At 38.4% G+C, this 14,173-nt stretch overlaps 2 protein-coding genes across 7 annotated transcripts in view; one reads left to right on the top strand and one right to left on the bottom strand.

The window, feature by feature from the left end:
• The window catches only part of LOC117990829 (AT-rich interactive domain-containing protein 4A-like), a 212,121-nt gene that overhangs the window by 183,949 nt on the left and 13,999 nt on the right, over positions 1 to 14,173 (top strand). For 2 of the 6 annotated variants that reach the window (XM_069504454.1, XM_069504450.1), the window contains exons 1-7: positions 8,787 to 8,976; positions 10,297 to 10,350; positions 10,435 to 10,545; positions 11,015 to 11,171; positions 11,612 to 11,777; positions 12,252 to 12,470; positions 13,112 to 13,274. In XM_069504454.1, coding sequence (XP_069360555.1) covers positions 10,348 to 10,350; positions 10,435 to 10,545; positions 11,015 to 11,171; positions 11,612 to 11,777; positions 12,252 to 12,470; positions 13,112 to 13,274 — 819 coding nt within the window. In that variant the 5' untranslated portion in view covers positions 8,787 to 8,976; positions 10,297 to 10,347. Of the gene's footprint in view, positions 1 to 8,786; positions 8,977 to 9,022; positions 9,237 to 9,507; positions 9,590 to 10,296; positions 10,351 to 10,434; positions 10,546 to 11,014; positions 11,172 to 11,611; positions 11,778 to 12,251; positions 12,471 to 13,111; positions 13,275 to 14,173 lie in introns of those variants that run through there. The other 4 variants (XM_069504452.1, XM_069504451.1, XM_069504455.1 and 1 more) reach the window with 4 other exon arrangements.
• On the bottom strand, positions 35 to 7,893 carry sip3 (septin interacting protein 3). Its single transcript, XM_034978413.2, has 11 exons — positions 7,579 to 7,893; positions 7,085 to 7,177; positions 6,466 to 6,618; positions 5,875 to 6,069; positions 3,863 to 4,047; positions 3,294 to 3,436; positions 2,578 to 2,826; positions 1,513 to 1,637; positions 1,014 to 1,132; positions 746 to 901; positions 35 to 276 (listed from the first exon to the last, which is right to left on the bottom strand). Exons 1-11 carry the CDS (start codon positions 7,711 to 7,713, stop codon positions 207 to 209), a joined length of 1,623 nt encoding a protein of 540 aa, XP_034834304.1. The 5' UTR covers positions 7,714 to 7,893; the 3' UTR covers positions 35 to 206.

Here is a 14,173-nt window from a genome sequence, read left to right as displayed (position 1 = left end):
TTTCAGTGACCAATGAAGTGCAAGAGAAATGAAATTTGCATTTTTTCAAATGTATTCATGTATATATCCAAATATATTTACAAGGACACAAATACATTTTCATTTGATTGGAATACACAATGCTTGCAAGTTGCACGTACCAAAACACTTTGTACAATTAAATTAGCAAGTTAGGAAAGTGGGACACAATTGTTTGTTTAGCACATTCACTTTTCCGTACTGAATTTTTGTAATCGACATCTCCTGAGCTCCTCCGCATCTGCATCGGATTTCTCCCTGGGAAAAATAACCATTTTTTAATGTCCACTATTCTGCGTCTTATTCTCAGGGTTGTTTATATGTTTAAAATATATAAAAAACTATTTTAAACAAGTTTGATGGCCGAAATAAATAACAATAAAATCAAACATATCTGTAATTTGTTGATAATTAGTTTTTTCAAACCCTACTATTTTTCATTGCCGAGGGTTGTGATTCCAAAAATCTGGGATTGACCATTTAACGCCAGCCCACTATTGAGCATGGGTGTCTTCTCAAGTATGCAAGTTTTCTCACAATCATATTTTTCTCCAAGTGATATTTAATTGCTTAAAACTTTTCGACCTTTGAAAACTTAAAGGCGCGTTCGCTTTGGACCCTTGGTGAACTAGCTGGTGACGTGATTTATAATACTATCCCAAAGAAAACATAAAAAATTACACTTAAAGAAAGAAGATCTGGCACGCGCTGGCTCTTAGTCTATTACCTATTAGAATCTAGCGTAGTTTCCGCCGCATCGAAGCTGAAATCATCCCTGCTCGTGGACGGGCCGGCAGTGGGCCTGTACGAGGAAGTGGTGGGCACAACATCTGGTTCAGTCTTCACCTTCGCTGGCGACGGTTCTGGGGAAGGTTCTGTTCGACTGAAAAACAAATTATAGATAGACACAGGCTACTTTTTATCCCGGATACTTAAAAAACCTCAATCCACGCTGACGAAGTTACGGGCATCAGCTAGTTTTTACTACAACTTACAAAATTTCAGTTTGCGTAGCGACGTTGGAGCAGTTGAGGGGCAGGTTTGCCACCACGTTGGAGTACTGCTGCATCAGCAGCACCGACGCGTCCAGCATGGCTTGTATCTCGCGAAGCAGCTGCAACAACCATTCAGTACAGTGACCGACTAACAACTATTAAAAAGCGGCATCTTGACACAGAATTAATGTACACTTTGTAGTGTGCTCAGTGGGGTGAGCCGCTAACTCAGTGATCATCACTAATTGGAAAGTCATCAAACTCATTCGACATTGCTGCATCACTGAGCGACACAAACATAATTTTTCATAAAAAACCTTTAATGGTTAAAATTAATGTTAAATGAGCTTGATAGCCAGGCCTACCCAGATATGTTCTTAAAAATTCTTGAACCTTGCAATATGCGTCGAGGTTGTGGGTGTTCTGGTGGACAGAAATCTCACACTAAACGATTTTCAGGAAGTCTGGTATGTTAAGGAGACCTCGGTAAGATGAGTACCTGCAATCGTGCTTCGATGTTCCTCCTCTCAGTGCCCTCCATGCGTTGCAACTCCTCCACAGTGAGGCTGGCGAGAGACGCGGGGCGCGGAGGCGGCGGCGGCGGCATGCCCCAGCCCATCATTGCTGGCAGGACGAAGAAATAATTGAATATTTGTGGAAATCCTTACTTTACTTCCAATACTACTATCATCATCATCATCAGCCTGTGGACGTCCACTGTTGGACATAGGCCTTCCCTAAAGAGCGCCACCACACCCGGTCCTCAGCCTTCCTCATCCAGCCACTTCCCGCCAGCCTCTTTATATCGTCGGTCCATCGTGCTGGAGGGCGTCCCACACTACGCTTGCTTAAACGCGGTCTCCACTCAAGGACTTTCCGGCTCCAACGGCCGTCGCCTCGGCCGAATACTACTATACTAATATTATAAGACCAATATCGCACCAGGACACCATGGCAGTGACACCGGTCGCGCCACCGTGGCGTCTTGAGCTACCAAACGAGAAACACCAGGGTGAAAACAATCACCTCACGTCACAGCACTCACAGCACACGGCGAATGACATCGTCACGCGCAAGCAGAGAGCGGGAGGGGCGTGAGCGAGACGACAAATAGCTCTATACATATTAGTGGTTGCGCCACCAGTGATCACTGCCGCCGCCACCAATTGGTTGCGCAACCAATCATACATCATGTGAGGTACCCTCCATAGAGCTGTATAGATTTTGTTGATAGCGCAATTGGCGCCTAAAGAAAGATCCGGATCCGGAACCAGTGGACTTATTTGAAAAACTTTTTCACCATTTAAAAGGTAATTATTCAAGATGGACGTAGGCTATAATACATAACGTATATTATAAAAATATTCAACCCGGGCGAAGTCGGGGCGGGCTGCTAGTAAAATTATAACTACGAAAATGAGTGTCTTGTTTGAAGAATTTGAGTTGTCAAAAGGTAATAGACCGAGCGACGCGGATCTCATCTGTCAGATCACCTTTTCACAACTCAAATTCTTCAAATAAATGGTTCATCTTATTGGGGGTTTTAAGGTGTAAGTAAACTTACGTGGTGGCGGCATGTTAGGGAAGGGCGGCGGCACGGGCGCAGCGGGCGGGGGCGGCGTCGGCGCGTTAGCGTTGGGCGCGTTTGCGTGCGGCACGTTGGCGTGCGGCGCCGGCGCGTTGGGGTTGGCTTGTTCCGGAGCCGGCGCCCGGAGGACGTTGAGCCGGCACGTCGGGCAGGTCTGTTGGCGTTGGAACCAGAGCCGGAGACACGCCGCGTGGAATATGTGGTTGCATGGCAGTTTCTTTGCACCTGTTAAATAGTATTTGGACCTTGATTAATGACGTCATAGGCACATCTACACAAAAAGCTGATTGTGCTAAAAACTGAAAAGAAGTTGATTTTGTTATCTAAATATAAAAAGGTGACTGACTGACAAATCTTTCAACGCACAGCTCAAAACTACTGGATGGAACAGGCTGGAATTTGGCATGCAGATAGCTATTATGACGTAGACATCCACTAATAAAGGATTTGTGAAAATTCACCCCTAAGGGGATAAAATTTGTGTAGTCCACGCGGACGAAGAATAAGCTAATACCGAAATAAACTCTTTGTTCATCTATTTGAAAATCCACTTTACCTACTTTTAACCAGCCGGTTTTGAGATTTAAAAAAAAATAGTAATAAAATACCAAGTCGGTCGGATCCAACCGGATTGGCGTCAGTCCGCTACAAACCCTGTAAACCTATAATATTAAAAATAATATGTATATTACCACTATGCATCTCCTCACGGCAGATGATGCACTCGTTGTCGGCGGCGGCGAGCTCCTCGGCCGTCGCGTCGGGATACAGCGTGTTCATGTTGCGAATCGCGCGCCGCGACAGTACCACGTCGTTGTACGCCTTCTTGAAACTTCTACAACGAAATACCAAATCCATGACTACAAAAAACTCTGTTCAGTGTGCTTAGTATGGCATTTATTTTTTATTTATTGTTGACTTGCGCTTGACGATAAGCATGTCTGAAGAAGCAGAGGCCTTGCCTGGAAGATGATTGAAGGTATTCAAGTTATACTTGGCAGGAAACACGGACGCCAGAAGGGAATTCAATTTCACCTTAGTAGTTCATATCAGAAATGTTGAGCAGAAATGCTTCATACAAGTAGATGGGTTTGATGAGCGAACATGATTAATTTTCCTTAACTTATTCATTGATTTTACTTTTTGTTCTTGTTACTCTCTTGTAACTTCTGATTCTGGAGGTAGGTGTGAACAACTGTAACACAGGTTTTATCTAACACAGACTAAAAGAGACTTTTTTCACACAAGATGAAGTTCTCACCTCATAGTTTCATACATAGGACGGAAGGCGAAGAGTGGCAGCGTGTAAATGCGCACCATGACCGCCACAAAACCAACATATAGCAGCACTTTGAGGAAGTTGATCGCCAGTTCGGTGTAGAGCAGCACGGCCGCCTTGCTCTCCCAGGGCGCCTCCCACCGGGAGTCGATAGCGTGGAGGACGTACTGCAACAAGCCATTTTTCATCTCACTAGCTTGGAAAGGCTTTCTTTATTGTTTAAAATCTACATGCAAGTCTTACTTTATATGCTAGTGTGGAAAAGAAAACTATGGTCACAATTCATGTCAGTTACCTGGCTCGGCTGTACAGTGTACAGGAAACTTCAAGATTCTCATCATCTCGAAGAGTCTTCTCATCCAAAATTTCTAGTGCTGGAGACTGACAATCAAAGGTTGCCAGTGATGACAATAGATCTGAGACATATTTGCTAACTATGGGCCTCATAAGAAAACACAAAGTGACGCTCCAACATCTGCTTGGAGTTTATCTTTGTGATCAAATAAAAAATGAGAAGATCCAGAGTAACTGACATAGCTCAATGGGTTGCGAAGCTGAAGTGACAATGGGCATGGCACATAAAAAACCGATAGACGTTGGCGACCTCGCACCGAAAAGTGCAGCGTTGGCGTTGGTGGACAGACAACATCAATCAAGTCGCAAGAAGCCGCTGGATTCAGGCGGCGCAAAATTGTGGTGTGTATAAGTCCCTATGTCCAGTAGTGGACGTCTATGACTCTATTGGTTGATAATGACGACGAGGATGCTTAGAACAAGAATTTAAAGAGTATGCATACAAACAAAGTTTCACCTTCACTGGCAGGTGTCAAAATTAGGTTATGCTGTCCTTCCTACTGAGAAGAACCAGCAAGAAGCTCGGCGGTTGCTCTTCTCAAATATTCAATTTACAATATTTATGCCATGTATAAGTAAATAGATGATGTCCGCGACTTCGTCCGCGTGGATTTAGGTTTTTAAAAATACCGTAGGAACTCTAAGATTTCCCGTGGAAAAAAGTAGCCCATGTCCTTGCCCGGGATGCAAGCTATCGCTGTACCAAATTTCGTCAAAATCGGTTAAACACATGGGCCGTGAAAGGCTAGCAGACAGACAGACAGACACACTTTCGCATTTATAATATTAGTATGGATATGGATTTTATCTAGGTGTGTAAGACAATTAGTCACTGCAATATTAAGTAAGTAATTTGTTAGCAAATAACCAGTTTTGCTTGTATTCAAACCCTGTTATGAGGCATTTAATTACATTAGGCACTTTGTTTTTAAATATTTATTTTTACTTTGCAAAAGATTTACAACATTAACCTTCATATTTGAATAATAAGAAGAAGTTTCTAGCATGCAGTTCGGAAGACTATAGCTAATTTATTATGGCTAATTTTGGCAAATATTATGATACTAAATAAATTATAAAATCAAATAACAAATGAACATTAAACATAAAATGACACAAATTAATCCATACTTATATTGTAAATCCTAAAGTGTGCCTGACTGTCTTTCTGCTAGCTTTTCACAGCCCATCCTCTTAACGGATTTTGACAAAATTTGGTACAGAGAAAGCTGCATCCATAGGAAGGACATAGACTATTTTTTGTCCCGAAAATCAAAGAGTTCCTGCAGGATTTTTTAAAAACCTAAACCATCACAGGCAGATTCACAGTCATCCCAACATAGTATAAAATAAAGTCGCTTCCAGCTGTCTGTATGTATGAACGCGTAGATCTTTTAAACTACGCAACGGATTTTAATGCAGTTTTCACCATTTGATAGAGTGATTCAAGAGAAAGGTTTATAGGTATAGTTTAATATTGGTTTGTGTTAATTTATTGAAATATGACGATATTTGAACAAAAATGTCGGAAGAATCACTCCTCACCACCACATTAGTATTTACATTGCACCCATGCGAAGCCGGGGCAGCTCACTAGTCTATTAATAAAATAAAAAGTCAAAACAAAATAACACACTCACCTTGATTAGAATATTCACAATCATTATAATAAGTATGCTATATTCAAATCCAAAGACCAATTGAACAGATGGGCCTTTGGTAGCAGTAAACAAATATGCATGGTGGATGAAATACAAGTCCGCCTGGGCCAGAAGCATCAACAGACTTAGGATCCTCACATGAAACAGCCACCCTATCACAGGACTTCTCTCCATCTGCAAAACAAAATAATCTTTGACTTATGGTAAACTAACCCCAGCTTAACATGGGTGGCCAGTAGAGAATTTAATACATGCCCTTTTAAATCCAATCCTGAGGTTTTGGGCTTATAAATATACAAGCCAGAGATGCAAGCAAGAGAGCAACAAAAAGAAAGAAAACATATATCCACGCAGACAAAGTATTGAGATTCATCTAGAATTATATATTTCTGTTCAAGTAAAGGGACATTTAATTTAATATAAGACCATAATAGGTATTTGCATGCCAGAAATGCTTGAATACATTGCACTCAATATATTGCTTGTACCACCTTCTGTACCTGTGCTCAAGCCTTGCTCAAGCAAATAAAGGATATGATTATGATTATAATTGTTTAATAATAAACTTACATAATCAACCCTGTCTTCAGCGAGCCAATGGAATGCCTTCAAGAAAAGCAAAACAGTGAATAGAGCTATAAACTTAGGATTGAAATCATCTCGGAAAACTGTGAATGCCAGACATGTCTCGGTGATGGCATACCAGGATCTCTCTATTAGGTGCTAAAACAAATTGAAAAATCTTATTTAAAATATGATACCTATGCTTCAAGAAAAACAACAGGTAAGTATTAAATATTTGAGTAATAATAGCTTAAGATATATTCAACTTTTCGTTCAAACCTATAATAATATTTTATTACACTATACATAGATGCTGACTGTTGGCGGCCGATTATAATATGAAGAGGATTAGCTATGTAGCTGCAGTGTATTGTCAGCATAGGGATAGTATTTAGTTTACATAATCTCTAAACGAAATACTATCCCTCTCATAATACAAAAAAGAACAGCATTACTGTTAAGCTTATAAATTTAGTTTAAATTAGAGTTTTAGTAGACAACAAAATTAAAACTGTTATTAAAACTAAATAAAAAGTTTAGATTACAAAGTAGGATCTTTTTAGTTAACAAATTAAAAGACCATTGAGTACTTAAGTAAATTTAAACAATAACATAATGGTTTTACCTCAAATTCTGCTGGCCGGAGTTGGCCAAAGAAGATTTTCCTAAGAATTTTACCCACCAATAAGACCAGTATAAAGGCTTGTAAGTACATTACCTGCAATTACAAAAATGATGCTGCAATTCATACTATTTTAAAAATTAATGTGCATTTTTTAAAAACCAAAGCGTTCGCACATCATTCATCCAATGGAGGTCAAACTTTGTACAGCTGTCGTCGACACTTGCGTGAAGGTTTTTAACATAAAACCATCACCGTATAATTGATAGGTGGCGCGCCAGTCGCATTGGATAGCAAGCTGGGCTTGCCATTTGTTATATTAATTGTGACTTTAACAATAATACTTTTGCTTATAATTTGTAAATTCGTTATCAAACTATGCATGAAAATGTTTCTTATTCAATGAAAATTCACTAAAATAAGACAATATAGCAATTACAAGGTCGAAAGGAAAGTTGTTCCAGAAACAGACAAAATGATAAACCTGTGTTACTTACAGCCATGGATGGGTTTGAATTGGTTAAATAAACTACGGATGGGTAAAATTGTTTCTTCTGATAATAGGCATTGCCTATCACCACCGTAGTAAGGGCTACGGTGATTACAGTCGCTACAACAGCCTTCATTTTCATTGAAATTAAATACACTTAACACGTCCATACACTAAAATTTACATAAATAACACTTCGCGAGTTTTCTAGGTACTCCGAAATCGCATTATTGTCAACAAATGCATTTTCAAAACATAGTTTCGTATCACTCGTTGGAGGAAAAAACTAATTTTGACGTGTTCAATGTTCATTTGTGATTGTGTCAATCACAGACTTTTTTATACTGGTTTTACAGTTCTGGGTTCTAGCCCTTTTGAACTTGTAATCACTTATCACAGACCATTAAGTGTCGATCACAGACTAAAGTACGTAGATAGAATAATAGGTAGATTTAAGTACTGTGTAACCGCGTATGAGAAAGCGATAGCACGATGTAACGATGAATAACACGACAATTATTACCATCACAGGTTCTAACAGTCCTTGTTCTGAGATTACCATTGTTTAGTAGTCAATATTTGTATTAAACGTTTTTATGTGAAAACAAGTAAATAACTCATGAGAAATACAATTACGCCACGAATTCTCACAGTTTGTTTCGCAACTAAAGTTGCATGCCTTATATGTAAGTTGTATGTATTCTTGAAAAAAAACCAGTTATACGATGAGGAACAAAAAATAGGTTAGCTGCGTCTCTGTTTATCACATTAGTTACTTTATCTGTGCTCTCTTTTTAGTGTGAATGAGAAAGGAAACGTTCCTGTACCTACCTTTATTACTCTATCTACGCCAAAGTATCAATTTCAAGATCTATTTTTATTTTCCATCAATAACATCTGTGCGCTCTATATCTCAGTTCGTTCGGGGTGAACGTGAACCATTTTTTTTCGTAAAACCTGCATCAATTATTATTCCAATCTCAATTGATGTGATTGGCTGAATTTGTGCTATTCTTGTTGCAACAATGCATTGTAGCCTATAGTGAGCGAGCGTCAACCAATAGGTAATTGCGTTCGTGACATTGTAGCTGTCACTCTCCCGCAATCGTTCTTTTATTATGGCAACAACTTTAATCGTGTCATTTTTCACAGAGTACTTTGTAAATATCATTTTTTGTAAACGAAGAACGAACATAGAGATAGTATACATTCATCTAAGAGAACGAAGCAGAACGAAGATTCTGTTTGCATCGTTGTCACAGAGTACTTTGTAAATATATGAATTGTTGTGTTTTACCGTGGTAGAGTGAAGGGTTTTACGAACTAAAGAATGAGATTTTAGTAACAATTATTTATAATAAAAATGAAACAATTGTTGTGTAAATGTTAAATATATTTATTTCTGGTAAGTGTTGTTCTTACAAGTAACAACAATGTAGTACATCTATAGTAATTGCCATAGTTTCAGCCTTCCGATTGAACTCAATTTTTTTCTTTAGATTATCAGACTATTCTGATATTATTTATCAAAATTTACATGCCCGTTGGCTTAATTCTTGCTCAATATTAGAGCCTTGTGTTGTTTTGCATCAAAGTCCAATATTTTATAAACGAGCCGACCTCTAAGTTTCAACTCAAACAGATGAAAAATATGCGAATGCATAGGTAACTAACAGACACACACACACAGACAAATATAAACTTTTATAAGTAGGTATATATCATGATCAACCCATAGTTGGCTCACTACAACACGGGTATCCTCAGTATGAGAAGGGTTTGGCCATAGTCTACCACGCTGGCCAAGTGCAGATTGGCAGGCTTCAAACACCTTTGAGAACTCTCAGACATGCAGGTTTCCTTACTATGTATTCCTGCACTGCTAAAGCGAGTGATATTTTTTTTTAAATACACATACATAATTCCGAAAAGGTAGAGGTGCATGCCCAGGATCAAACCCCCAACCTCCTGAATAAGAGGCGCACACCGCAACCACTAGGCTATCACAGCTTCATTAGGTATAAATATGTACTATACTAATATTATAAAGAGGTAAAGTAAGTTTGTTTGCAGAAAGTAATCTTTGGAACCACTGAACCAATTTTGAAAATTCTTTCACCAGTAGAAAGCTACATTATTGTGCTTAGGCTTGAGTGACATAGGATCCCTACGAAAATTGTAATAAACTATATATGCAAAGCTGGGGTGGGTCGCTAGTATATTATAAGATTAGCTTGGAATGTCATACTAATTTAGGGATGCACATTATGATTTGATTTTTATGAAGATTGATTCGACTGTATAATGATTTAGCGGTTTTTTGTGTTGATTCATTTTGCTGATATCTTCAAACTAATTGATTCAAAATTAAGGTGAACCAAATTGTCTAGAATCATCTAGATTCAATCTGATCTGAAAATCGATTTGGAGACTTTATGATCCATGAATATTCATAAAATTGATTGACAGGATTGTAGGACAACCCAACAAAATGGAAAACCAACAAAAAAGCACACTTTTGCATTTATAATATGGGTAGTGATGCTTTACTACTAGTTAATATAATTATTGACTATAATTGACTTTATAAATTTTATAAAAATCTGTGAAGACTAATTAATACTTTACTATTTACTTTACTTACTTCATTATTTACTAGTTATTATAATTATTTAGTAACTGTAATCTGCATATTATATGGATATATTAATCTCAATGATTGCAGGAACAATTAGTGTTGATAATAAGATATTGGATTATTGCAAATTAACCAAGAATGGTAAGTGAAACTATATTGTACTTTGTATAGAATTTAAAACCTTCAATGAATCTTATTAAAATTTCTCGTAATTATGTCTTTTAGCAGGGTGATGATCCACCGTTCTTACCAGTGGGTACTGATGTAAGTGCCAAGTACAAAGGAGCTTTCTGTGAGGCCAAAATAAGAAAAGTTGTTCGCAACATTAAATGCAAGGTAAAGCATACCTCAACATATTATTTAAGGGCCGATTTCACCAACGTAAAATAAGTCTTATCTGAGAGCGATGGCAGGTTCTCAATACAAAAACTGTCATCACGCCCAATTTATTCCTAGGTCAAACATCACTCGACGTTCGTTAGTGAAACGGCTCTTAGTATATTAATAGAATAATCATAAACTTAATTATAAACTAAACCAGTATAATTCAATCTTAAATGAGAATTAACTAAAGTTTTTTGTAGTTACGGGAAAGTTTTTAAAATAATAAGAAGATAGAGAAAATGATCCTGGCTAGGTATAATGACTCCCACAATCGGTGTGCGCTTATAATTTATCAGTTATTTATTGATGCAATCCAAAAAAGTTATCATTGCTTTATTAGTTTTGATCTATTGTTAATTAAGTCCATTGATTTAATGATATTAACAAAATCTTCAAATATCTCCATTGTATGTTTTTATAGGTGACATTAAAAGCCGGTGGATTTACTACTGTAAATGATGACGTCATCAAAGGCACTCTAAGAGTTGGGAGTGCAGTAGAAGTTAAGCAGGATCCTAAAAAAGAGGCAATGGAGGCTGTCATCACTAAGATACAGGATTGTAGCCAATACACTGTTGGTGGGTATATCTATTAATTCATTGTGAACACAAGATATCTTAATATCAAATCAAATATAACATTAATTGTTGGAAAGCAGCAAATAGTTTTTATTTCAGTAGAGATGTAACTTGACCCAAGGTATGACAAGGCTCTCTTGGCACTTGAATGACATTGGCAGGGGGGCGCTGTTGGAGAACAAAGGCTTAGAATATACAAACAAAAACAAAGGGGACATTTGACGGCCACGTTAGTTCCGATTTTCACCACGCGCCAAGATAGCCTTGTCGCACTGTATAGCTACGGAGGCATTTATCGCCAGCGGCTCTCTTTATTCTTCGATCTCATAAGACAGAGAGAGAGAGATAATATAAAAGTTAAGAATTTACGCGATAGAAAGAAAGGTGTTTGTTAAACTTTATAATGTTGTATGTAACAACATTACCATTTGTTTTGTCAGTGTTCGATGACGGCGACATAACGACATTACGTCGCTCTGCACTGTGTCTCAAGAGCGGGCGACATTTCAACGAAAGTGAGACACTAGACCAGTTACCGCTCACGCATCCTGAGCACTTCTCCACGCCGGTTATAGCTGGACGACGAGGAAGAAGAGGAAGGGCACAGTAAGTTCATTAGTCTAACAAGTTCTTTGTGGAAAACTGATATGTTGCAAGATTTCAGGTTGTTTTTAATGTTTCTTTAGTCTTCTGACACCAGTACTTACACCGGTTTTATGGATTTCTAACTTTTCTAATTTACTACTTTAGTTTGTTCTTTGTAACTTTGTTTTTCATATAATTTGGTAGTTAGATTAAAACGAACTTAAAATGACGACGATGCGATTTCTTAAAACTCTTGATTAATATGGTTTCCTAATTAGGCTGTGTATTTGGTTTGTTTAGGGTTTAGGACCACAATAATGACATGTTGAATGACAACAAAGCATAGACAAGGCTAATGGGCTGTTGCTTTTACTTTACAGCGAGGCCTTAAGCAGACTCAAACTCAACGCTTGTATTCAAAATGGATACCATTGTAAATTTTTTGTAAGCCATATGTGAAGCTCAGCTATATTTTCTCATCACTTTAACCACTAGGTCCGATGAGAGTGAAGGCGAAGGCAGCACGCGCCGCGTCAAAGAGAACAGTGCGGAGAGGGAGCCCCACGTGGGTCGAGTAGTGCTCGTGGAAGCGGCGAGCGGAGCAGAGCGGCGCCGCCCGCATCAGCCCGCCTTCCCCGCGCTTGTCGTGGCCCCCACTGCGCAGATCAAAGTCAAGGAGGATTATTTAGTGAGGTCCTTTAAGGATGGCAGATAGTGAGTTGTTCTTTTTAACTTTTAAAAGCACTTGTTTATTAAATTTCTTTTTCTATTTATCTTCATCATCATCATCAAGTACAAAGTCTTCCAATAAAAACTATAAACTAATATAATTCAATGGAACGATTCGGAGGTACGTTTATAAGTTTAGGTTAATATAATTTACAGTACCCGCAGGAAATATTGTATATCGCCCTTTAGAAAGAAGTAGAGCATTGTCTCTGTCATTGAGAGTGACGAAACGTCACATATAGTATAGGTATAAGTGACAGAGACAACGCTCAAAGCCGAAATCTCTGTCTAAGGCTGCCTGTCCACCGGTGCGGAGCGGAGCGGAGATGTGTTGAGCAAGCCAATCAGATTGTCGATAAATAACGTGATAATTTTATTTCGTCATCTGACAAAATTCTGATTGGTTAACTATACACATCTCCGCTCCGCTCCGCACCGGTGGACAGGCAGCCTTAAGGTTGATGTACAATATTTCCTGCCGGCTACTATACTTATTATTAGCTTCTCTCATAGGCTTAAATGTTTGTAAATTACAACTGCTGTCAGTACTTTACGTTACTGTAAAAAATAAAGTAAAAAAATCACACACTTGACACTTGTTCTAACTAATAATAATACAAATTCAGCTACACCGTGCCAAAGAAGGAGGCTCGCGAGTTCCGTAAGGGCACAGCTCCACTGGAGTGGTGCGGAGTGGAGCCGGCTTTGCAGTACCTCAACCACGGCGTGTTGCCGCCGCACTGGGACCGAGATGCGCTGTTCAACGAGCCGAGAAACACTTCGGATGATGTACGTAGACTGTACCATAGAGCAGAAACAAAGAGGAGATGTTGTATTAAGATTTCCCTATGAAATATCGAGTGACATTTTGCGGGGTGAGGGGTTGTGGAACGCCGCCCACTTCTCAATTTTCCATCTGCGGGTTAGTAGCAAAACTACTCGCTTAGCGACCTAACATCGATATATTGATGTCACTACATAGTTCAGCTATCTCACACTAGATGTCAATAATCTAGAACTATTTTAATAATTACGTATAAAATTACTTACAAATGAAATGTGATACCATTCATAGCATCAGAACGTCTGTCTGAATAACTTTGACACGATAAAACACAACACTTCATCCTTTTGTTCTTAAAAACGCGAAAACACACCGATAATACGAGTCTCAATATATGTGAACCTGACGAACGCAGACAGCATACTAACTAAGGCCCCGCCCACAGTGATGACGTCAGGACCTAGTTGAAAATCACAGTGCACAGTTGCTTAGGCCAACTCCTCTTTGTTTCTGCTCTATGGACTGTACACATATTGTTTGTTCTAAATCTTTATCTTATCCAGCACAGCAAGTAAAAGCAGTTGTTAGAATTGTATTGTTAATTTTGATCACTTTATCGTATTGTCTACTTGCTTATAATTATATCTACTAGTATATATAGATATAATAATTCCGTTATTTAAATCAGGTAGAACTAGTGACCCCACTAACTTTAGACCGATATCTGTACTACCCACTTTTAGTAAAATCTTTGAAAAATTGATTTTAACTCAACTGCTTAATTTTTTTAATATTAATGATTTATTACATACCAAACAGTTTGGTTTTACACGGGGTTGCTCAACAACCGATGCTGGTGTTGAGTTAATACTAAATATATTTGAAGCCTGGGAGGAATCACATG

The sequence above is a fragment of the Maniola hyperantus genome, chromosome 18, assembly GCF_902806685.2.
Source record: "Maniola hyperantus chromosome 18, iAphHyp1.2, whole genome shotgun sequence".
In the NCBI taxonomy this organism is placed as follows: domain Eukaryota; kingdom Metazoa; phylum Arthropoda; class Insecta; order Lepidoptera; family Nymphalidae; genus Maniola; species Maniola hyperantus.
The sequence above is the reverse complement of the archived record's forward strand: the minus strand, read 5'-3'. Positions and strand labels throughout refer to the sequence as shown.

Coding starts and splice junctions, on each gene's coding strand:
- sip3 (XM_034978413.2), bottom strand. CDS start 7,713: ATGAAAATGAAGGCTGTTGTAGCGACTGTAATCACCGTAGCCCTTACT. Junction 3,437..3,862: donor CCTATGTATGAAACTATGAG/GTGAGAACTTCA, acceptor ATTTCGTTGTAG/AAGTTTCAAGAAGGCGTACA. Junction 902..1,013: donor GCTACGCAAACTGAAATTTT/GTAAGTTGTAGT, acceptor TTTGTTTTTCAG/TCGAACAGAACCTTCCCCAG.